Source organism: Peromyscus californicus, unplaced genomic scaffold (genome assembly GCF_007827085.1).
Source record: "Peromyscus californicus insignis strain IS unplaced genomic scaffold, ASM782708v3 Scaffold_8__1_contigs__length_139910024, whole genome shotgun sequence".
NCBI lineage: Eukaryota > Metazoa > Chordata > Mammalia > Rodentia > Cricetidae > Peromyscus > Peromyscus californicus.
Genome location: NW_026294606.1, coordinates 129,078,990 through 129,101,634, shown reverse-complemented (window position 1 = coordinate 129,101,634; position 22,645 = coordinate 129,078,990). Strand labels below are relative to the sequence as shown.

The window sequence follows — 22,645 nt, the reverse complement described above, 5'->3', positions numbered from 1 at the left end:
CCCAGGAACTGCAAGCCAGAACAAGCCTTTGTCCTCTGAGTTTCTCTGGTTAGGTGTTTTGTCTACTGTAAAGTAGCTAAGATGAGAAGAAATTATCATTTGACTTGTGTGGAGAGTCCAGGGGTGTATGGCATAGTCAGTGCTGAGCCGGGAAGGATGGTAGGAAACAGACTGAATGGACCATAATAATGGTGGAAGGTATACTCACATCCCAGCAGGACAGGAAACGGGCAACATTAAGGTATGAAAATGGAAGTTTAGGATATGAAAAGGTACAATGCATAGCGCCTAATCACTATGACAATGCAGAGAAAGAAATAAGATAACTAGCTCTTGATTTTACCGGTCACAAAATCAGAAAGAACATGGTTAAGGTCCTTGTCATTACCATCTTAAATTCAAATGCCTTTATGAGACAGAGAAGGCCCTTCATGTAGTTTCAACAAGACCATCAAAATGAAAGGCCTACGACTTGCCCCAGTGCTCCCTGATAGTGAATGCCAGGCAATACCAAATTCCTGAAGAACACAGGAAATCTCATCTTCCCTTGTGAAAAAATGGAAGCAAAAATCCTAATCTCCTCTTCTATTTTCTGTTGACCTAGATAGCCCAGGAAAGAGAGTGGCTCTTGCAGGTAACTCTTGACTATCGTGACATAACCATGGTTTAAGAAAGTGACTGCTGTGCCAGGCATCCTGTAAGCGGAACAGGAAGTCCAGCAAACTGAACAGGCTTCGTTTGGGTGGTAAATCAGACTGACTCCCTGACCTCACTCAGAGAAAATCTAGCATGGTTGGCTACACAAATGTGTGTTTGTGGCCTTTCCCCAAGGATATCTGGTCTCTTCGATTGCTGTCACAGCTCGTGAGACCAGATCTAAACATGCTAACTATATAAAAATCTAGTGCATTTATTATGTTGATGAAGGCACTGTGGTGATTGGCCCTTCGGAAGGATTTGATAGTTGTAGTGATAAGGCTAGCCAGCTGGATGGGTTATCCAGCTAGGAGTCAGAGCCCATTCCTGTGAATTTAACTTTGGCTACCTACTATGGACCTAAAAATAACTTTGGACTCCAGAGATATTCTATGAACAATAACAAATCGCTCTCCCTACAGGGCCCTGCCAGTGAAAAGGAAGAAAACACACAAGAGTCTGTTTGACAAGCTATGAAAATTATATACGAACAGTGATCCAAGTGTAGTATAGGGACCCAAGGATTCCAGCACATTCAAAGGATTTGGGAATTTTCTTTTACCAGGACCCATTCAAATACGGTTTTTTTGTTTTTTTGTTGTTGTTGAAACACAATACTGCCACCTTGTGGCATCCATGGGAATATTTGTGCTTAGAAAGTTCCTGACAGAAAACTGGGTAACCTGCGGTAAACTGGACGCTGGCAGTTTGATATTGTTCTGTGTTATGTTTACAGTAATGCTCGTTTTTTGGTTGGTTACCAGTTGAAGAGCCTGCCTGGGCTTTATCACCCCGGAAGAGAGGAGCTACTCAAGCAGGCATGACGGGCAGAAAAACCATCTGTTAGTGGAAGAAATGCGGACCGCAGAGTGTGGATGCTATCGTGGGACCAGTTTGGATGCCACCGCCACAACGTGGGTGTCAGGGCGGGAACAACAGAAACACGGGTTTAGAAACAAGAAGTTTCTAAGGATTGTAAACATTTTATAAATGATGGGGTGTAAAAACCGTGGAGCCAATTGGTCTTCCGCCATTTCATAAAACTGAGGGGCTCTGTAGATGCAGAGCTTGAGGGAGATGCTTGGACACACTGAGGTGAGACGTCTGAGCAGAAATGCTGCAAAAGCAAGTGAGTCGGTGCTCCAGTGAGCACAAGAAGCTGTCGCAAAGCCCTTCTGCAGAAGCCTTCCTTCCCTCAGCTCTCTGTACGGCGATAGCCTGGCAACTGTGTGTCTGACCTAGCAGGGTCGGCTTGCCTTGTAGCTGCCATGTGCACTTAGCAAACGCCTGGGAAATAGAGGGGCCGGAGGAGCAGAAAGGTCAAGTGTTCATCTTCGTCTCAGGATCTCACTGCTCTCAACTCGGCCATTAGCACTCAGTATGGCATTCTCAAGCAGGTGGATATCCACATCTTTTTTAGCTCTCAAAGGGGCCAGAACCTGGGATGCGCTTGCAGAAAAGAGATTGCTTATCACCCCGACACTGCCCGCGAGTCCCAACAGAGTTCAGAGTGGAAAGGCCAAATCGGAAACACGGATGAAGGGGCTCCGCAGGTGTGCCGTGTGTTTCTCACCTGTGAATCGAAATCTGGTGAATTCTCTCAGGAAAATACGCCAAGTCGGTGGTGTCCACAGTTTCTCACGTTTAACCACCCCGCAGCCTTAGCCAGAGGGTTATAAAGTGATCTCAAGAAGGGACCGCGATCTGACCGGGCGAAGGCGCTGGGGACCCTGCGACGGCCGGCCCGTGTGGAAGGGGGCGCAAGCGCGTGGGGACACAGGCGCGGTGCTCTCCCGGGAGGTGCCGTGCTCGTCCGGCCTCGGGGTGCAGCCCCCAGCCTGCCGCGACTCCAGCGCGATGAAGGCCAAGAACATCAACTTACTGTTCGCCTTCGTTGCGGTCCTGCTCTTTTGCTTTTCCTGCTTCTGCATCTCCAAGATGAACCAAACCAGTAAGTCCGGGGTAGGGGGATGGGGAGTAGTGGGGGACAGGAACGGGGACAGGGACAGGGACGGGGACGGAGATGGTCGGTCCCCCATCTGCCTCCCTCGGGAGCCACACCGCCTATGTCACAAAGGAAGGGAGAGAAGGGACACCCTGGCGGTCCCCTGCCCCACCCCGGCTGTGCGAATGGAGCTCACAGACCCACATCCTGTGGCCGTTGGCCTGTAACCGGCCCTGGGAGGCACCTTGGGACGCACACTGATGGATCCGGTCCTCTGACCTCCCTGGCGCTGGCCAGTCGGTCCCTCCAAAGCGTCCCTCTCCTCTCCTGCTCTTCTTTCTTCCAGATCTCCTCTTCCAGACACCAACATCTTTCCTCTTTTCTCAATAGCTTTAAAAGTTATTAGTGAGAATTTGGAAACACTTACAGGAAGACTACCGGATCTTGTACCTAATCTTTCCTGCCTTTAAAAACTAGCTGACGCTTGATTTCAGCACTCAGGAGGCAGAAGCAGGCAGAGCTCTATGAGTTCGAGGCCAGCCAGAGTTACATAGGCTCGATAACTAAGTAAATAACTAAATAAATAAATAACAACTAATTTTATGGGCAGATAGCCTTTTTGTTTTTCCTGTAGATTCATGGTATTAATAATTGATTTGTTTGAAAATATTTAAACTCAGGAAAGATGAAGATATTTTTGTCTGTTTTGTCCCCGATGTGAACCTAGTGTCCAGGAAAAAAACAGTGTATGGCACAGAGCAAGCATGCAAAATATTTTTTGAAAAAAAAAAAAAAGATTGAGTAAAGGAATGAACGAGTCGGGAGCTGTTCTGTTGTAAGCAATAGATCAACGGATGAGTCGGGAGCTGTTCTGTTGTAAGCAATAGATCAATGGCTGTGGCGACAGAAATCCCCCCTTTCCGTAGCGTTTCCACAGTGCTAGTGGGAAAAACAGCAACAAATATAGCTAAAGCGTGGGACTGCGGTGTGATCTCAGATGTTGGCAGGGACATGAAAGGACAGTACTGGGCTCCAGCCATGTTGTCCTTGTGGAGACGCCACAGGGTAAATACATAGACTGGTCCCCAGTCACTTGGTGCACAGAGGATGAAGTCACATAACAGAAGACCTCTGATGGGGAGGCACCACTATGCCACCTTTGGCAAATGTCATCTGTACCTTTCTGGTGCTTCTCTGCCACAGGAGTGTCCAGAGGGCTTGGAGGGGGGTGGTTTTGGTTTCTCCGGATGATGTTTCTGCAGCCAACATCCAATGTTGGCTCTTTGATGGGGTTACTTGTGGCTGCTTTAGGGTCTTGGTAGGGGTGTCCTAGCTGGCCACTCATTCCTTGATGTGGCCTATCGGTCTCAATGAGTTGATCCTCTGCCATAGCCCCTTGCAGCTAGGAATCTTTATCAAGCAGATGCATGCTTGTGGTGACCCTGCAATATTGTCTCAGGACCATAGCTAACTAGAGATCTATGCCACTTCAACCTGCCTGCCTGACAAGCTGCTTCGCAGATGTTCCATCGTGGTTTAACTGATTCTCCCCATCCCTGTTCCTTTTCATCTGGCCCAATGGTTTGCAATTTTCAGAGAAACACGCCTGAGCCTGAATTGGAGGAGAAAAGGCTGACCCTGGAGCACCATATTTTATCTCTCCCAGGCTCTCTTTGGAGGGGGGGGGATCCCCTACATACCTATACAAACAGGAGAGTACATTAAATCCCAGCAAGGTCTGGACTCTCAGAAATACAGCAGACATACACATCGTTGTTGCCATCCATGGAGCCCATCTGGGGAGAAGAACTCCCATGTCCAAGTGGGGGAGGGAAGTACTCAGGACCGTCATGGGAATGCCTGTCAGGATTTAAAATATATAATATTTGCAGGGCTACAGTGTGGGATGACCATTGCATGGGAGGGGAAGAGGGGAATGGAGATAAGCTGTACTCAGCTTTAGCTGATAGTGAAAATATAAGAATTCATACTAGACTACTATAAGTCAAGGATTCATGTTGAAGTCTGTTTAACCATAAATCATAGTAAAATAGCATGAAACTGGATCAGCAATTATAGTGAACACTCCAAATTGAAGTTGAAATACTTTCTGAGTGGGTGTAAAACAACTTTATGATGTTCACAAGAAGCACCTTTAAAAGACAGAAAGAATACACCCCCAAAAGCCTGAGACAAGGGAAAGCTGATATAGCTGTGTTAATATTAGCAAAGAAAATGGAACAGAAACGGGAAACTCCACGAAACTGCTTCCATTGCGCAGCATTTTGATTTCTTAAGGATTGATTATTAATGTGTCTCAGTATATGTGTGCTGTGTGTGAGTTCCTGAGAAGGCCAGAAAAGGGTGTCAGATGCTCTGGAGCTGGAGTTACATGTGACTGTATCCATCTGATGTAGGCACTGAGAATCAAACTCCAGTCTCTGGAAGAACAGCAGAGACTCTTAAACCCTGGTCTACCTCTCCATTCCTGCCACTTTGATTTTCACTTAGGAAATTGGACATTTGGCAAGAACTTGGAATTTTTGGATTTATACAAACTTCCCTTGGGGAACTCTCCGTTCAGGCATTTCAGTGAAGCACGGGCGCCTTACTCATCTTAGCAGCTCCACTCTGGTCCCACCAGGGCCAGCTGGCACACATCAGGACCAATGGTGGATGGTAACTTATGTTCTCATGGACCAATCTCTCTCTGTCTCTCCCTCCCTGTCCGTGTGTGTGTGTGTGTGTGTGTGTGTGTGTGTGTGTGTGTGTGTGTGTGTGTGAGAGAGAGAGAGAGAGAGAGAGAGAGAGAGAGAGAGAGAGAGAGAGAGGGAAAGATCCATATGTATGTCACACATACATTTTTTGGTAGCTTAAATAAAATGCTAGCATCCAATACATTCCAGAGGAGTACCTGAATACATTTGTTAGAAGACAGAATGAAATGTTCTTGAAACATGATGTCCGTATAAGCATCCTTCACAATGTGAAAGTGTGTCATGATGCACTCTGAGTGAAATATTTTACAGCAGTGCACACACATGGACTACAGCTTGACCCATTTGCAGGGGTGAATCTCAAGAGCATAAATTGGGGCTGGCTCAGCAGGTAAATGGGCTTTGCTGACCTGATTTCAATAACCAGAAACCATATAGTAGAAGGACAGAACCTACTCCCACTAGTCCTTTACCTGCAAACAAGCTGTGCTGTGCTCATATCTGCACATGTGTGACTATGGGCAACACACACACACACACACACACACACACACACACACACACACACACACAATGTTTGAGAAGTATAACAGGCAAAAGAAGCAAGCGTAGAAGAATACACATCTTTTTAGTTAGTAATACCTAAAGCTTAAAGTCAGTCAGCTTCCAAAGGTGTTGGGAAAGGAACAGGTGGTCTGGGAACACTTGCATCATACCCAAGGCTTAGGTAGTGGGTGTTCACTCTTACTATCCACCCAGCTGTCCTGTGTGCTCTTTGTCATGTCTGGATGAAGGGTCGCTCCTGGGGAATTTAGGAGATCTGACTAGTGTAATTGACCATTGCCAGCAGAGCGGAGGGAGCAGTCTGAAATGTATTTTCCTTCTCAGCTTCACCCCTTAACACCTCAGCTATTCTATGTTCAGAACAGCATCTGGCTACAAGTGAGTCAATGAACTGAAAACATGCTGTCAGTTCTTCAACAATGAGTCCTTTGATCCCTTAATCCCCTCACTAAGTTACTTCCCTCTAAGAGCATCAGGCTGTTTCACCCCATCCATTGATAGTAGTGTTTTCTTAGTCTAAATGCCCACTTTTGCCAGTTGCCATATGAGAAAATTTTACATGTTCTTCAAGTTTTTGAATACCCCTTTAGCCCTAAAATCCTTCCTACCTGGATTCCCAGGCCCCTTCCCAGAATTTATCATTTCTCCTCCATGGTGCTCAGGTGCTTTGGAGATGACTCAACTTTAACAATTATAATCAGTTGATTAAGATTGCCAGTTTAGGCATAACTGGATGTCAGTGTATAGGAGAATGCAAATGGATCCATATCTATTACCGTGTAAAAAACTCAAGTCCAAGTGGATCAAAGACCTCAACATAAATCCAGTTACACTGAACCTGATAGAAGAGAAAGTGAGGAGTAGCCTTGAATGCATTGGCACAGGAGACAACTTCCTGAATAGAACACCAGTAGTACAGACACTAAGATCAACAATTAATAAATGGGACTTCATGAAACTGAAAAGCTTCTGGAAGGCAAAGGACACTGTCAACAGGACAAAATGGCAGCCTACAGAATGGGAAAAGATCTTCACCAACCGCACATCCAACAGAGGGCTGATCTCCAAAATATATAAAGAACTCAAGAAACTAGACATCAAAAAACCAAATAATCTAAAAGTGGGATACAGACCTAAACAGAATTCTCAACAGAAGAATCTCAAATGGCAGAGAAACACTTAAAGAAATATTCATCATCCTTAGCCATCAGGAAAATGCAAATCAAGATGACTTTGAGATTCCATCTTACATCTGTCAGAATGGCTAAGATCAAAATCACAAATGACAGCTTATGCTGGAGAGGATGTGGAGAAAGAGGAACCATCTTCCATTGCTGATGAGAGTGCAAACTTGTACAACCACTTTGGAAATCAATATGGCAGTTGGGATGGCTATTCTTGGTTGTCAACTTGCCTATATCTGTAATGAACTATAATCCAGAAATAGAGAGCATACTTGTGATCTGGATCTTGAGACAAGAAGACAACATGCCTTTAATCCAGACCTTGAGGCTGGAAGGCACACCTTTAATCTGGGCCACCCCTTCTGCTAGCAGTCTGTGTAAGGACAATGGAAGAAGGAAGGGTTGGTTCTTTTGACCTGCTTGTCCTCATCTTGCCAGCACATCCATTTCTTCAGTGGCATTGGAGCCTTCTTCCGGACTCTGGCATATACAAAAGATCAGCTGAGACACCCAGCCTCATGGGCCTGACCAACTACTAGATTCTTGAACTTTCCATTCACAACCACCATTGTTAGACTGCAGCCTGTATATATACATAGAGAGAGAGATTCATAAGTTCCATTACTCTAGAGAACTTTGTCTAATACAGTGGTTTCTCAGAAAATTGGCAATCAATCTACTCAAGACCCAGCTATACCACTCTTGGGCATATACCCAAAAGACGCTCAACCATACCACAAAGACATTTGCATAACTATGTTTATAGCAGCTTTATTTGTAATAGAAAGAACCTGGAAACAACCTAGATGTCCCTCAACTGAAGAATGGATAAAGAAAATGTGGTACATGTACACAATGGAGTTAAAATGGAGCTGTTAAAAGCAATGGCATCAGGAAGTTTGCAGACAAATGGATGGAACTAGAAAAAAACCATCCTGAGTGAGGTAACCCAGACCCAGAAAGACAAACACAGTATGTACTCACTCATAAGTAGATATTAGCTGTAAAGTAAAGGATAAATATGCTACAATCCACAGACCCAGAGAGGCTGGGTAGCAAGGAGGGCCCAAAGGGGGACTGATGGATCTCCCTGGGAAGGGGAAATAGAAGAGATCTCCTGGGTGGACTGGGGGGTGGGTGGAGATAAATGGAGGGGGAGAGTACTGAAAGAGATGACTGGAAGAGGGGCATTTCAGGGTCTGGTAGAAACCTGATGCAAGGGAAACTCCCACGAATCTACAAGGATGACCCCAGCTAAGACTCCTTCCTACCAACAGTGGATAGGTAGCCTGAACTGGCCCTCTCCGGTAATCAGGCTGGTGACTACCCCAATTGTCATCAGAGAGCCTTCATTCAGTAACTGATGGAAACAGATACAGAGATCCACAGCTGAACATTAGGCCAAGCTCGGCGAATCCTACTGAAGAAAGGGAAGAATTGTAGGAGCCAGAAGGATCACAGACATCACAAGGGAACCCACAGACTCATAGGAGCTCACAGAGTCTGAACCAACAACCAGGGAGCCTGCATGGGACCGACTTAAGCCCTCTACATATATGTGACAGTTGTGTAGCTTGGTCTGCTTGTGGGTCTCCTAACAGTGGGAGCAAGCCTGTCCCTGACACTTTGGCTGGCTCTGGGGACCCTATTCCTTGTACTGGATTGACTTGCCCAGCTTTAATACAAAGGGATGTGTTTAGTCTTACTGTAACTTGATATGCCATGCTTTGTTGCTACCCATGGGAGGCCTGCCCCTTTCTGAAGAGAAACAGAGGAGGAGTGGATTAGTGGGGGGATGAAGGAAAGGTGCAGGGTTGGGGAAAAATGGGAAAAGAAGAGGGAGGGGAAACTGGTTGGAATGAAAATAAATAAATTAATTAAATTTAAAAAAAAAAAGATTGCCGGGGTTGGGAACTTAGCTCAGTGGTAGAGCGCTTGCTTAGCAAGCACAAGACCCTGGGTTCGGTCCTCAGCTGGGGTGGGGGGTGGATTGCCAATTTTTGGTTTTTCGAGACAAGGTTTCTCTGTGTGGTTTTGGTGCCTGCCCTGGATCTCTCTCTGTAGACCAGGCTGGCCTCGAACTCACAGAGATCGGCCTGGCTCTGCCTCCCGAGTGCTGGGATTAAAGGCATGCGCCACCACTACCCAGCCAAGGTTGCCAATTTAAACCGAGTAGAAACTAAACTTGACTGGCATTGTTTTCCTGTACTTTGTCCCAGTGAGTGGCCCAAGGTACCACATGTATCCAGTGCCTTTCATCATTCCATGGATGAATGACAGACATCAGGTGGAGTCAGGTCACGGCTACATCGCGTTGGACCTTATAAACCAAGGCAAACAGTTTAGGCTTTCTTCTAGTCTTTGAGTGGTGTTCTGGAAGACCATGGTGAGTCAGAGAATGGTGAGAGCCCAACCAAGAGGCAAATAGTACACCCCAAGACACTAAAGCCTGGATGATAACAAAGATAAAATGATGGCAGGCACCTGTGACAGGGCTTCCCGAGTCTTAAGGTGACCATCAGCTGGGAGTCTTACTAACATGCCCTTTCTAACCCAGTGAGTCTGGGGTGAAAGGTGCCAGAGACACCTACTCCAATGAGCTCACAACTGATGGCCAGGGCTCACGCCACCTGACAGTGCAGCCCATGGAGTCATGTGACCTGTAAGACTGAGACCCCACCTGCCCTTTAACCTTAAGTAGTTTGGGTTTACATTTAGCGTCTTAAGAAGTGTGGACTAGCTCTCTGGCAAGCTTTCCTGTTTGGGTGTGGAAGTGTTTCTGTTGATCACTCATCTTCAGCATCTGAATCACGATGCTGTGAGGTAGAAGAGTCACACACACACACACACACACACACACACACACACACACACACACAACACATACACACACACAACACAAAACTTAAATATCACTAAAAAAGAATAGATATCACACTGATTATTTTCAAAATGAAATATCATCTAGATATAATGGGTTAATTAAATGTAAAATTACTTTCACTTTTTTGTTATCTCTTTTAAAATGTGGTTATGAGAAAATGTAAGCATACTGATATAGATTTCTCTCTTTCTTTCCCCTTGCTAGCCCAGGATGGCCTGAATCTCACAGTCCTCCTGCCTCAGCCTCCTGGTGTAGTCAGATTTTTCTTTGGGCCACCAGCTCACAAATAATGACACAGAAACTTATGATTAATTATGAAAGCCTGGCCTTTAGCTTAGGCTTGTCTCAACTAGCTCTTATAACTTAAATAACCCATTTATATTAATCTATGTTCTGTTGCATGGCAACCGCTCTTCCATCATATACCTCCTGCTTCCTGCCCACATCTGGCTGGCAGCTCTGCCTTTCTTCTTCCCAGAGTTCTCTCTCTGCCTGGAAGTCCCGCCTTTACCTCATGCCTAGCTGTTGGACATTCACCTTTTTATTACACCAATCAGAGCAATATATCTTCACACAGTGTACAAATATCCTGCAACATTCTGGGTGCTGGGTGCTGACTGTATGCTTCCATACATAGTTTTATCATTTTTTTAATCTGAGAGCAATTTGTAGCCCTCTGTTATGAAAAGTGAGAAGCAATGATACTTAGGACCATATCAGGGGCAGCATTATATTTTTTAATTTTTTTGGGGGGGGCAGCATTTACTCTAGGCAAGAAATCTACCACTGAGCTGTAATTCCAGTCCTGGAGTCTTTTATTTAATTTTTTTTGTGTGTGTTCATCTATTTATTGGGAGGCACGGTGCAGGTGTGGAGGTCAGAGGACAACTTTTGGAGTCAATTCTCTTCTGCCATGTAGGTTCCAGGGATTGAACTCAGAGCATCAGGCTTGGTGGCAAGTGTTCTTCCTGCCGTCCTGCCAGCCCCTTGGAGTTTTTGTTTGTTTGTTTGTACACGCCTTTAATCCGAGCACTCAAGAGACAGGCAGATCTTTGTGGGTTAGAGGTTCAAGGCCAGCCTGGTCTGTAGAATTCTAGGACAGCCAGGGCTATGTAGAGAGAATATGCATCAAAAAAGTCACTTTGATCCATTCTGCATATAAACTGGATTTTGTTTTCACAGCTCCACAATGATGCTCTATAATGATGCTCCACAATGATTCTCAGTAGACCAAAGCTTACAATCACTGTTTAACTCAAATTTCCCACATTGATTCCATACCACATTGTCCCTACTCACGGCCTGAATGTGTAGCACTGTGAGCTTTTGACTATAGTAGGGATACCTTGACTCATCACAGAGGTTGCAAGAAGCAGGGCTGACTGTTAGTTACATCTTTGAACACTTCTTGTGCCTGTTTCTGTGAATAGTGTTCTCCAGAGAAAACTCTGTTCATGTGTACCAAATCGGTCCTTAGGGGACTGTCTCAGGTAGATTGCATCACCCGCAATGTAGCAACTCCAGCACGTGATTCATTTGGCAGAGACAGTTATCCAGGGAACCCTGATGACACAGTGTGCGCTGTGGCCGCACCTCAGCAGTACTCAAGAAGTGAACGTGGGGCAGTTCAGTTCTCACTGAAGTCAGTTCTCATGTGGTGAATCCATTTGTTTCCTTCATCCAGCTGAGGGAAGTCACTGTTTCAGACACCGGGAATTCAGTAAATGCAAACCCCAAATGTCTTGTTCTCAAGTTTACATTCTAGAGAACTCTATGCCGAGCCATCATGCTGGGAAGAAAGAAAGAAAGAAAGAAAGAAAGAAAGAAAGAAAGAAAGAAAGAAAGAAAGAAAGAAAGAAAAGAAAGAAGAAAGAAAGAAAAAAAGAAAGAAGGAAAGAGGAGAGAAAAGGAAATTGGGGAATGTTTATCACAGAAATCCACATTTTCTTATATAAAACAACTCTCACTGAATTATTTCCCTGTATTTATCTGATATTTATGTGGTAAAATGAGAAACAGAAGCAGGCAAAAGTCTTGGAGCATATAATGTAAGGTATTAAGCACTCTGTAGTGGTTGTTTGAGACAGGGCCTCAATGTATAGCCCTGACTGACCCAGAACTCACTGTGTGGACTCAGGTCACAAAGATGCCCCTGCCTCTGCATCCCAAGTGCAGGCCTTAACGGTGTGCACACCATGCCTTGCCCAGTGGAGGTTGTTTTTTGTTTTGTTTTGTTTTAAGTAGAACTATAATTAATATTTGGCCTTTTGTGTGCCTATAAGAATTTTTTTCAGCTGTGAATCGCTCCCTACTAACATCTAACAATGTTAACAAGAAAGCTATGGTTAGACGCTGCTCATGTCCCTCATTTACCCTGAACACGTCCTTTAACTACTTAGAAGGGAAATGTGGACCTGTTAATGTTGAGAAGGATGTAGAATGATGGCTTATATGAGGGATGGGTTTCCATGAGAACCTCTTCTCTGTCTTCACTGGTGGCTCTGAATTCCTTCCAAATTGATACTCTCTTACTCCAGAGCACTGTCTTCACCTGTGTGACCTAGCGTGAGTTACCCATGTTGACAACAGACCAGAGGGATAGATACGAAGAAGAAGAGAAAGTCTTGGTCCCTGTCTTTAAGTGCAGGGTCTAGAAAGAACATGTGCCTGTACATATCATCGAATCTCTGCCCAGATGACATCCATCTCGTTGTTTTCCAGAATCTGTACCTGGTGACTGGAAATAATTGGAAGAAATATACAAACCATTATAAAGATGCCTCAGCTTCATGAATCTGACCGTGCTCTAGTTTGCTCTCTGTTGCTGTGATAACGCACCCTTACCAAAAGCCACTTGTGGGGAGGAAAAGCTTGTTTCAGTTCTTGGGTTATGGTCTCTTATTGACAAACAGGCAGGAAGTTGGAGGTGACTAACTTCCTATTCCATGCAGCATTACTTCAGATCAAGGGACTCACAGCCAATAAAATGCATCAGGAGTCACAGAGGATGCCGCTTGCTGGCTGGGTCATTCCTGGACCCATTCTCAGCTAGCCTTCTTACCCAGCCAGGACCACCTTCCCAGGGAATGATTCCACCCACAGTGAGCTGGGCCCCTTCTGCATCAATTAATTATAAAAATAATTTCCTGAAGGCTAGCCCACAGGTCAGTCTGATCTAGTCCATTCCTCTCTCAGATGGCTTCAGGGTGTCTTCAGCTGACAATAAAAGCACAGTCATTGTTTCTTTAAGATCATGTCACATTCCCACCTTTCCACCTTTTTAGAAAATTATCTTCCCCTTCGTTCTCTGCTAGCCTCCAGGACCCTCATTCTCAGCCCAGAGCAGGCTTGATATTTCACTGAGAAGTACAGACATCAAGCAGAGAGCCTCTGATGCCCGCCCGCTCACTAATGGGAAGCCCATGTCTAAGCCCAGCCTAAGCGCCTGTCTCACCTGCATTTTGTCCCGTTGCAATAGCTGCAACTGTGGGAAGCAACCTCTCCACATGGACTGCGGGGCGTTTACCCACCACCCCTGCAGCTCCCCAGAGTTTTCTTGAGTGTGAGCAGCAGGAAATATTAGATAGAAGGATTTATTGCGGAGAATCTCGCGGAGATAAACAGATAGAAAATAAAGGATAGCCTCGAGAGGGCCTGGAACCTATTCCAACGGGCCCTGACTGTCTCTGCCCCAGGGTTTTTATAGAGACGCCAAGGGGTGGAGCAAAAGACCTCCTTCCCCAGCACAGCCAAGTGCAGACCATCTCAGACACCTGCACTCAGGCCCGTGGTCTAATCATCCTCTATGCGGACCTGCTGGGTAAAGCCACGAGGAACCCGAGAACGGGCTCCCACAATGGACCTAGGCATCACCCCTCTTGTCTGTTTTCACATTGCTTCGTCACTTGCCCCACCTTTCCTGGGTCATATCCATCAGAACAGGAAGGCTAGTTTTCTCCCCTTTAAAAAAAAAGTGAAAAACTACTGTCTTGGCCCCCCCCCCCCCATACACACACACTAGCTTCTAATGCTTTACAGAAAAATTCCTAGAGAGGGCTTCCTGTCATATTTTTTCCTTCTGTTATCTTCTGAATCCATAGCACTGTGTTCACCTACATCTCTTCACAGAGAGCCAGGGCCCACTCCAGCCCATCCAATCACTACAATTTATTCCTAGTGTACTGAATAGTTTTAAGTCAACTTGACACAAGCTTAAGTCATTTGACAGGAGAGAACCTCAGTTAAGGAATTGCATGCATAAGATCTGGCTGCAGAGCGTTTTCTTAAGCGGTGATTGATGGGGGAGGACCCAGCCCACTGTGGGTGGGGCCATCCCTGGGCTGCTGGTCCTGGGTTCTATAAGAAAGCAGGCTGAGCAAGCCATGGGGAGCAAGCCAATAAGCAGCATCCCTCCATGGCCTCTGCATCAGCTCCTGCCTCTAGGTTCCTGCCCTGCGTGAGTTCCTGTCCTGACTTCCTTTGATGATAAACTGTGATATGGAAGCATACGCCAAATCAATCCTTTCCTCCCCAGGTTGCTTTGGTCATGGTGTTTCCTCACAACTAAAAACCTAATCAATGTGAGGCACCCTCCTCACATGGTGCCTGGGATGATTGTGATTCCCTCCTTGATAACTAAGCCATCTCAGCCTCACCAGATGGCTTCTATACCTGCCTGTGTTGAATATTAATATATAAGCACAGACTTAACCAGTGTGTGCTTCTGGTCACTTTTCATTTTATGGTTTGGTTTGTTCTGGTAGTTCTGGGCCTGGAATCCAGAGCCCAGCTCATGCGAGGCAAACTCCACTCAGCAACATCCCTGGCTTTCTGTTCATTTTTCCACAGATAAATTCTTAAGCACCAATTTACAGGAAGGTCAATGAGTTTTCTCTATAATTACAAATTAAATTTATACATAATAAGGAAAATTTGGAAAACACAGAACACAAAGTAAAAAAGAAAATAATCATTGATAATATCACTTCCCACATATGACTGTTTTTTTTTAATTTTGTTCTTTTAGCCATCTATATATGCTATGTGTATATTATAATATATATTCACTTATTTCTATGTACAACCCCTATATATAGCACCATATATGTACAAACCCCATATAGAGTGTCATATATATACAAATACATATGTAGCGCCATATATGTATAACTTCCATATATATGTACAATATGTATATAGTACTATATACAACACCCTTGTTATTGGAAAATTTTGTTTTGCCCACTGCATGCATAAACTAGATATTTCTCTTTCCTTTGCAGTCAATCAACTAATTAATTACAGAAACCATATTTTGGAATTTAAGGAAACTATGCTACGTTTAAAAAATAGAAGTGAAAGTAATCACCAAAATCTAGTGCAAGTCTTGAATGAAATGAAGTATGAAATTACCAAGACAGCAGATGCATCAGGAAACTTAGGTGCGTGCTACTTTTGCCTTTGTGAATGCTCTTTTTTTTTACATAAACTTGGAGGTTTAGATTTAGATGCTTCTGATTCTAGACTGCTTCCCCTACTAATAGTCCAGTTAACACTGGTGTTTCATTGTGAGACATGCAGAACTCAGGCAAGACACATGGATGGCACACTTTCCCCATCTCTACCATGACAGTGATTGCTCGTGTGGTCTCTGAGGTCTACCACCGTCCATGATCAATTCAACAGAAGCACCAGAAGCCCTGGCATCATCTTTCATCCCTCTTCTCTTGGAGCCCCCCCCTTCTCCTCATCACCATGTATCTGAGGGGCCACACATCTTTTCCCTCACCATCTCTACTACACTGGAACTATTAACATGAACCCCTACTTTGTTTATCTTTTTCAAAACTGAAGAAGAGATTATTTAGGAATGGTGTGACTAGAGTTGCTGAATATTAAGGGGCCACACAAAAGTTATGAAGTTGCAAGTTTTAATGAATAGGACATCCATCAAAGTATCAGGGGCACAGATCACAGCTCTTTTCGTCAGTGCTCATGGGTCCAGGACTGGCAGTTCTGCTGGTTTCTGGGGTAGCTCACAGTGTTGGGCTGAAATTAAGCACCGGTTTAAAAATAGATACTCATCAATAACCGTTGAACTACACTATTGGTGAAATTATTAAGGCCACTCCACGTAGTTAAAAGGAGATTTATTTAATGGCGTAACTTACAAATTAAGGGATAGGTAGGTCGAGGGTCTGGGGAAGGTGTATCGCAGTCCAGCGGTGTTCTCTGCAGCTCTGCTTGGCCCACCTCCACCGTCCAGGGTCCCAGAACAGAAAGAGAGTGCTGGCCCATCCAGATCTCGGGTCTCCAGGCGCCTCCCTTGGCCCCCCCTTGTAGGTGTGACAGTTGCTGAAGTCTCAATAGGGGTTGGAACTTCCAGATCAAAGCTGGAATGGCTACCCACTACACTACACACCATCTAGAATTACGATAACAATAATTCGCATATATTTCCTTGAGCACTAAGTCTGTGGATGAATTTACTAGCCCTCACTTTTAAAAAAGGTTGTATCGGGCTGGAAAGTTGGCTCAGCAGTTAGAGTGCCTCTCATCAACTAGAGAACCGCAGCTCTGTTCCCAACACCTGCCTCAGGAGCCGTGACTCCAGCCCCAGGGGATCTTATGCCATCTTAAGGCCCCAGCAGCCACCTCAAACATGCATGCATGCTAGGGTTTGCAAGCCCCCAACTCCGCCTCACAAATAAAAATTTTAAAAAACTAAAGACGCATCCCCACCAGAGAGATAACACACGGTGTGAACTCAGCGGCCCTTCTTTCTTCTCTTGCAGTTGAGAGGAAAGTGAGCATGCTGAGTGAGAATGAAATACTTCCTAACAGATTTGAAGGCCTCAGGTTCTTCCTCCCTCATCTAAGGACCGCAGGGAGCACGTACCCAGATGTAGCCACTGGCAGAGGAAAAGCAGGCGGTAAGAACAGTTAGAACTGGGAAACTAAGTTCAAGTATTTTGATCTTTGGGAGAATCTATATCTTAAAATTTCAGTTAGCATGCAAAGTCATGGGTTTCAGTGTGAGATTTGTGTGTGTCTCCGTGTCCAAGTGTGTGTTTATCATCTCTTTCTGGCCATGTTTGCCCTCCCTCACCACTTTCCCTGCCCATCCTCCCTCTTCTCAGTGGTTCCCATCTTCCTCTTCCTCCAAGAAATCCCTCTATATTTCATGGTGAAGTTTTTGGGTTTGAAGTAGTAAGATACTGGTGTGTAGACTTCTAGCCATTAGGTGTAAATTTTGAAGAAAGTAGTCACTCCACTTAGTGTCTTGGATTTAGGTTCAGTTTCATTACAGATGCTCAGAAAAATTAATTGACATATGTCCAGTACACACGAAGCACCTCTGACATGTGTCCAGTACATAAGAAACATCTTTTAAGTGCCTGGCAAAGGGTTTTTGTTGCGTAAATCCTAGATGGTCTTAATAAAAACCTGGAGCCAGATATCAGGGTGAAAGCTGAAAGATCAGAGAAGCAGAGCAAACCACAGCCACCACCTCTTGCCTTACCAACTCCTCAGCCTGGAAGAGAGCGAGTTCCTGTCTCCTCCTGCCTTATTATATTCCTTTCTCTGCCCAGCCATATCACTTCCTGTCTCAACCTTCCTAGTGCTGGGATTAAAGGTGTGTGCCACCACTGCCTGACCTCTATGGCTAACTCTGTGGCTAGCTCTGTCCTCTGATCTTCAGGCAAGCTTTATGTGTTCAAAATATCACCCTAGGTTTTCCTTGTGTGACAAACAACTTGATGCCTGGTGATCGTCCTATTCTCCCACTGTCTTATGACCAATATCAGCAAAAGATGGTTTCCAAAGAGAGGATGGCTATTTATTTATTTGTTTGTTTATTTATTTATTTATTTATTTGTGGGTCTTTTCCTTTTAGACAGGGTCTCACTATATACCCTAGACTGACCTTGAAATCATAATGCCTTTGTTTCTACCTCCTGAGCACTGGAGTTACAGCCAGGCGTCACTACTCCATGTAGAAGAGGGGCCGTGTGAGACCAGCTTGGAAGCATGAGTTCAGGTTCATCAGCACTGCAGCTCGGACCAGAGACACTGAGCCAAATCTCAGAATGTCTGACATCCCCCAAGTCTCCTTTGTTCCAGTGAGAGGGTCACTTGGGGTCAGGCTGCCAGGCTGCCGGATTCTACCTAGGGCTTTGCTGGGACAGAACCATGTTCACGTATGTCTGCTCTTGCGCTGGTGGCAGAGTTGAGTGACTGCAACAGAGCCAGCCAAAAGTCTGTCCTGTCTGACCCTTCACAGAAAAGATTTGCAGTCCCCGGACCAGCTAGTCCCTCAGGAATAAGTATGCATCACATGCCTCTGACACATTGCCCAGGCCTGGCGTGTGGAGAGAGTGGGGCTCTGAGACACTGTTTAACATCCACTAAGTTCTTACTGTTTCCCAAACTAAACTCTTGTTTTCCCATTACTTTGCTTAGTCCCCAGAAGCCAGTGCAAGAGGCTAATCACTACCTACCCTGTCTTAGACGCATGAAACAGAGGCTGCGAGACAATAAAGGGATTTTGGGGGGCTTACATTGCAGATATCTCTAACTCCATCAGAATCCCCCTTCAGAGACTTCAGAGCTTTTTGAATAGTGTGTGTGTGTGTGTGTGTGTGTGTGTGTGTGTGTGTGTGTGTGAATGATAGTTTATAGTGGAAGTTGAAAGGCAATAGGAAAAATACATAAGCTATAAGATATTAGTCATGAAGAATAAAAGTAGCCTAAACTAAATATAAACAAATATAAACAGTGAGGAAACCAGAACTGAAAAGGCTGGTGTGCACTTGCACACAGGACACTAGGGTGAACAAGACTGCCCGTAGAAGCTCAGCTCCCATCTAGATCATGCCGGGGCCGTGCTTCTCCATGCTTCCCTCATTACAGGTGCCTAAAGCCGTTGGAGATACATATTATCCCAGCAAACCATTTAGAAATGACATCACTCAGGGTTTCCACAAATGACAATATTTCAGACTATTTGTCCCACGTGGGACTCCAGCGCCTCTTCAGGAAGAAGATGGGAGAACAGCCGTTGTGGGACGATGTATACCGAGGTAGATAGGTAAAAGCTGTATTAACGAACGGAAAATGTTTCATCTTATTTTCTCTACAACAAAATTCTCCAGCGTGAAAACACTTTGGAGTCTAGTGCACTCGCTCACAGTACAAATGACAGAAAATGAAAAGCAGAACATAAAGTAACACTGTGCAGTGTTTGGTAGTATGGCTCAAAATGCTCTTTTTGGCAAGCACAAGACCAACTCACTCACGGGTAAGCGTGATCTGATGGTAAGTACGGCTTGCCCCATGTCTGTGCCCGCTTACAGTTTCTTTCGCATTGGGAATCACCACTATTAACAGAAGGAACCACACCTACCTGAAGCAAACGCTGACTTCTGTTCTGTCCAGAATGACGCCTGAAGAAGAGGAGGACTCTGTGGTGATTGTCTGTGTCGCTGACGTATGTATGGGAACCGGGGTCCTTCATCCCTCTCTGTAGCCTCTAAACCCCCCTCAGCAGCCACTATTCCATCAGGATTTTGTTTTTTCACTTAAAGGAAGCACCCCAGAGATACCTTTGAGAGTCTAGGTGAAATATTTAGTACTTATTTGCTACCACTGGGAAAGACTGTGTATGGAAACATGAATCTTATATGAGAGACATAATTTAAAACCAAATTTCATTTAACATAGGATGTTTACATTCAATAAAATACAAAAATTCAATTTAATTATAAATTCAATAATTTAATTGTAATTATAAATTTCAAATAGAATATTGAAATTGTTACTGAAGTGATAAAAATCTGACTAACTCAATAAAAGGTAAGTATATGCATTATTAAGTTCTGGTAACTACTGTTAATTGAAGGCTCCTTCCTAGGCCTAAGGGGTTGTGGAGAATTGTCTAGACATCATTTATAACCTGCATAACATCTCTGTAAAGTGTGTGTCATGGCCCTGATTTTATTTATTTATTAAAGCACCTATCTCCTTTTTTATTTTTTATTATTTAAAACAATTTTTAGATTTAATCATATTTTGATTAAATACTTCCCCTCCCTGAAGTCCTTCCAGATCCTCCTCCATAGCTACCCTACTTTAAGTTCTTTCTCAAAAACGAACAAAAGTTCAACACAACAACAAACCCCCAAAACCAAGAAAACAAAATAAAACACCACCATCCCAAAACAAACAACACCAAATAAAACACACACACACACACACACACACACACACACACACACACACACACACACACACACGTATGCATGCATGCACTCACGCACACATGCACACACCCCAAAAAACAAACCAACCACTGTGGAGTCCATTATAAGTTGGTCAATTATTCCTGAGCATGAGGCCTGCCCTGGAGTGGTTGATGTACCCAGTGTCACTCCATTGGAGAGAACTGATTTTACTTTCCCAGCAGGTATAAATGACAGTTCAGTTGTTAACCTTTAACCTAGTCACTAGGTTTTCATTCATTCATTCATTCATTCATTCATTCATTTAACAATATAACAAAGTAAAATATAATAAGATAAAACAAAAACTATCACATCAAAGTTGGACAAGACAAACCCACGGAAGAAAAGGGGCCCACGAAAAGTCACGAGAGACAGAAGACCCGTGCAGGCCCTGTGCATGCTGCTTCAGTCTCTGGGAGTTTGTGAGCTTTGCTCATGTTGATTTAGAGGGCCTTGTTTTCTTGGTGTCCTCCATCCCCTCTGGCTCTTACACTCTTCCTGTCTCCTCTTGGGGGTGGGTGTCCCTGAGCTCTGAGGGGAGGGATGGATGAGAGCGTAAAGAAGATATATTGCCCACGAACTAATAGACTCAGGTATAGGACTCTTCAATGGCTACATCAGTTTCTTTTTCACCCCAACCCTAAAGTAATCACGATTTCATTTTGAAAATTTGAGTAAAACTATAAAGAATTGTGTATTGGTATCATAGACTTTTGTGAAGAAGAGTTGGCAACGTATCACATTTCAAAATTCAAATTCTGGTAACTTGTTCTTAGGAGACAGGCAAGTGTCTGAGCACAGGGACAGCGTGAGGACATAGCAAGCTAACCAGGGACACAGACTGTGCCTGCGTGGTCATCCTCCAGTAACACTGCTCTGCTCCCTGCCACGTGACCTGGGCAGTCCAGGGAGCTTTTCTGTGCCTCACTTCATCTGTAAAGTCAGGCTGATAGTATTCTTTGTGTTGCAGGTCTTTTGAGACTGATATTAGCTAATATAAATTCAAATCTGTGCCTGGAGTGATGCTCATCTCAGAATGAATGTCAGACACAAAATAATTCTAAGGTGTTTCACTTTAGATGCATAAGAGTGGATGTACTAATTTAAGTGTGATTAACGTAACATTCCATACTTTGACACGTGGAGAAGTGTGGAGTAGTTTCTGTATCCAAGTAAATGTTCTTTAAAATAAATGTGTATATTTTATATTTTCTCCTAGAAAGTGAAAACACTAGAAATTATTAGGGCATGATGATATTTCACACATAAATTCCATGTAGCAAACAAAAGTGTTGTCTTGATAAAACCATGAGGCATCCTTAATTTCAATGATTTTTCTTTTCTTTTTTTTAGACTGATGGTTATTTAAATTCTGTTGTTGACATGGTTAAAACAAAGTAAGTACTTTCTGATACATTTCAACATCAGCCACTCTTTATTTTTATGTTCTACTCTTTCCTGTCCAATTGTGTTATTATTTATTGATCGTATTCTCTTCAGTGAATCTGAACCATGGAAAATGAGCCTGTGGCTTTTTCCAATCTGTGATAAAGTATAGCACAGAATCTTTCCTGCGTCTGCAGACTTCATACTGGAATCCATATTTCCTTGTTGTATCTGCCCCCTTCCCCTGGAGATGGGGGAAGGCAGGGATGAGGCAGCTCTAGGGATGTAAGTCAACTTCCTGGGGCAGAGAAGAATAGAGAGCTCGTGCCTGGTACAGAGAACATGGGAAAGAAAGGCAGAGGCCAAAAGGGCAATGTGCAAGGCTTTTGGAACTTTAAGTTTACTTGGAGCATAGATATTTGAGGTTAAGTAGGGAGGTATGATAAGCCATGGAGAGATTCTGTCCAAAGCTAAGGAATTTGCAGTTTTCTATTGATCAGGGCCCTAACCCTGGCCACAGGGCTGAGTCTAGCTAACAGGAGTGTAGCCAGCAGTGATGTATTCTGTCTTTGTCTACTCCATTTAGAAGTTGACGTGGATAAGACAAAAACAAGTGGGTAGGGATTTGTCAAGATCACAAGTGAAAAGAGAACCATTATCTGATGCATGTGAACACTTGGAGTTTGCTCTATAGTTTCAGAGATAGCGTCAGTGGGGGTTGCAGAGATGCCCAGCTGGTAAAGCACTTGCCTTGCAAGCCTTCGAACCAGAGTTCAGATCCCACATTAAGAAAAAGAAAAAAGCCACGTGGGAATGGCAGTCCCCCTGTAATCCAGTGTGTAGGAGGCAGAGACGGAACCCCTGAACAAGCAAGCTGGCCAGACAAGCTGAATTGGTGAGCTCTCTAAGATGAAGTGGGAGATCCTGCCTCGATACAGAAGGAAAACAACCCACATCAGCTCAGGCCTCTGCACACACACACAAAC

General features: G+C 44.3%; 1 protein-coding gene across 1 annotated transcript in view; it reads left to right on the top strand.

The window, feature by feature from the left end:
* The first annotated feature begins 2,387 nt into the window (after nt 1-2,387).
* Nucleotides 2,388-22,645, top strand: part of Mgat4d (MGAT4 family member D) — a 41,092-nt gene continuing 20,834 nt past the window's right edge. Inside the window, exons 1-5 of the mRNA XM_052729212.1 lie at nt 2,388-2,647; nt 15,273-15,431; nt 16,785-16,922; nt 19,347-19,480; nt 21,627-21,670. Coding sequence (XP_052585172.1) covers nt 2,554-2,647; nt 15,273-15,431; nt 16,785-16,922; nt 19,347-19,480; nt 21,627-21,670 — 569 coding nt within the window. The 5' untranslated portion in view covers nt 2,388-2,553. The remainder of the gene's footprint in view (nt 2,648-15,272; nt 15,432-16,784; nt 16,923-19,346; nt 19,481-21,626; nt 21,671-22,645) is intronic.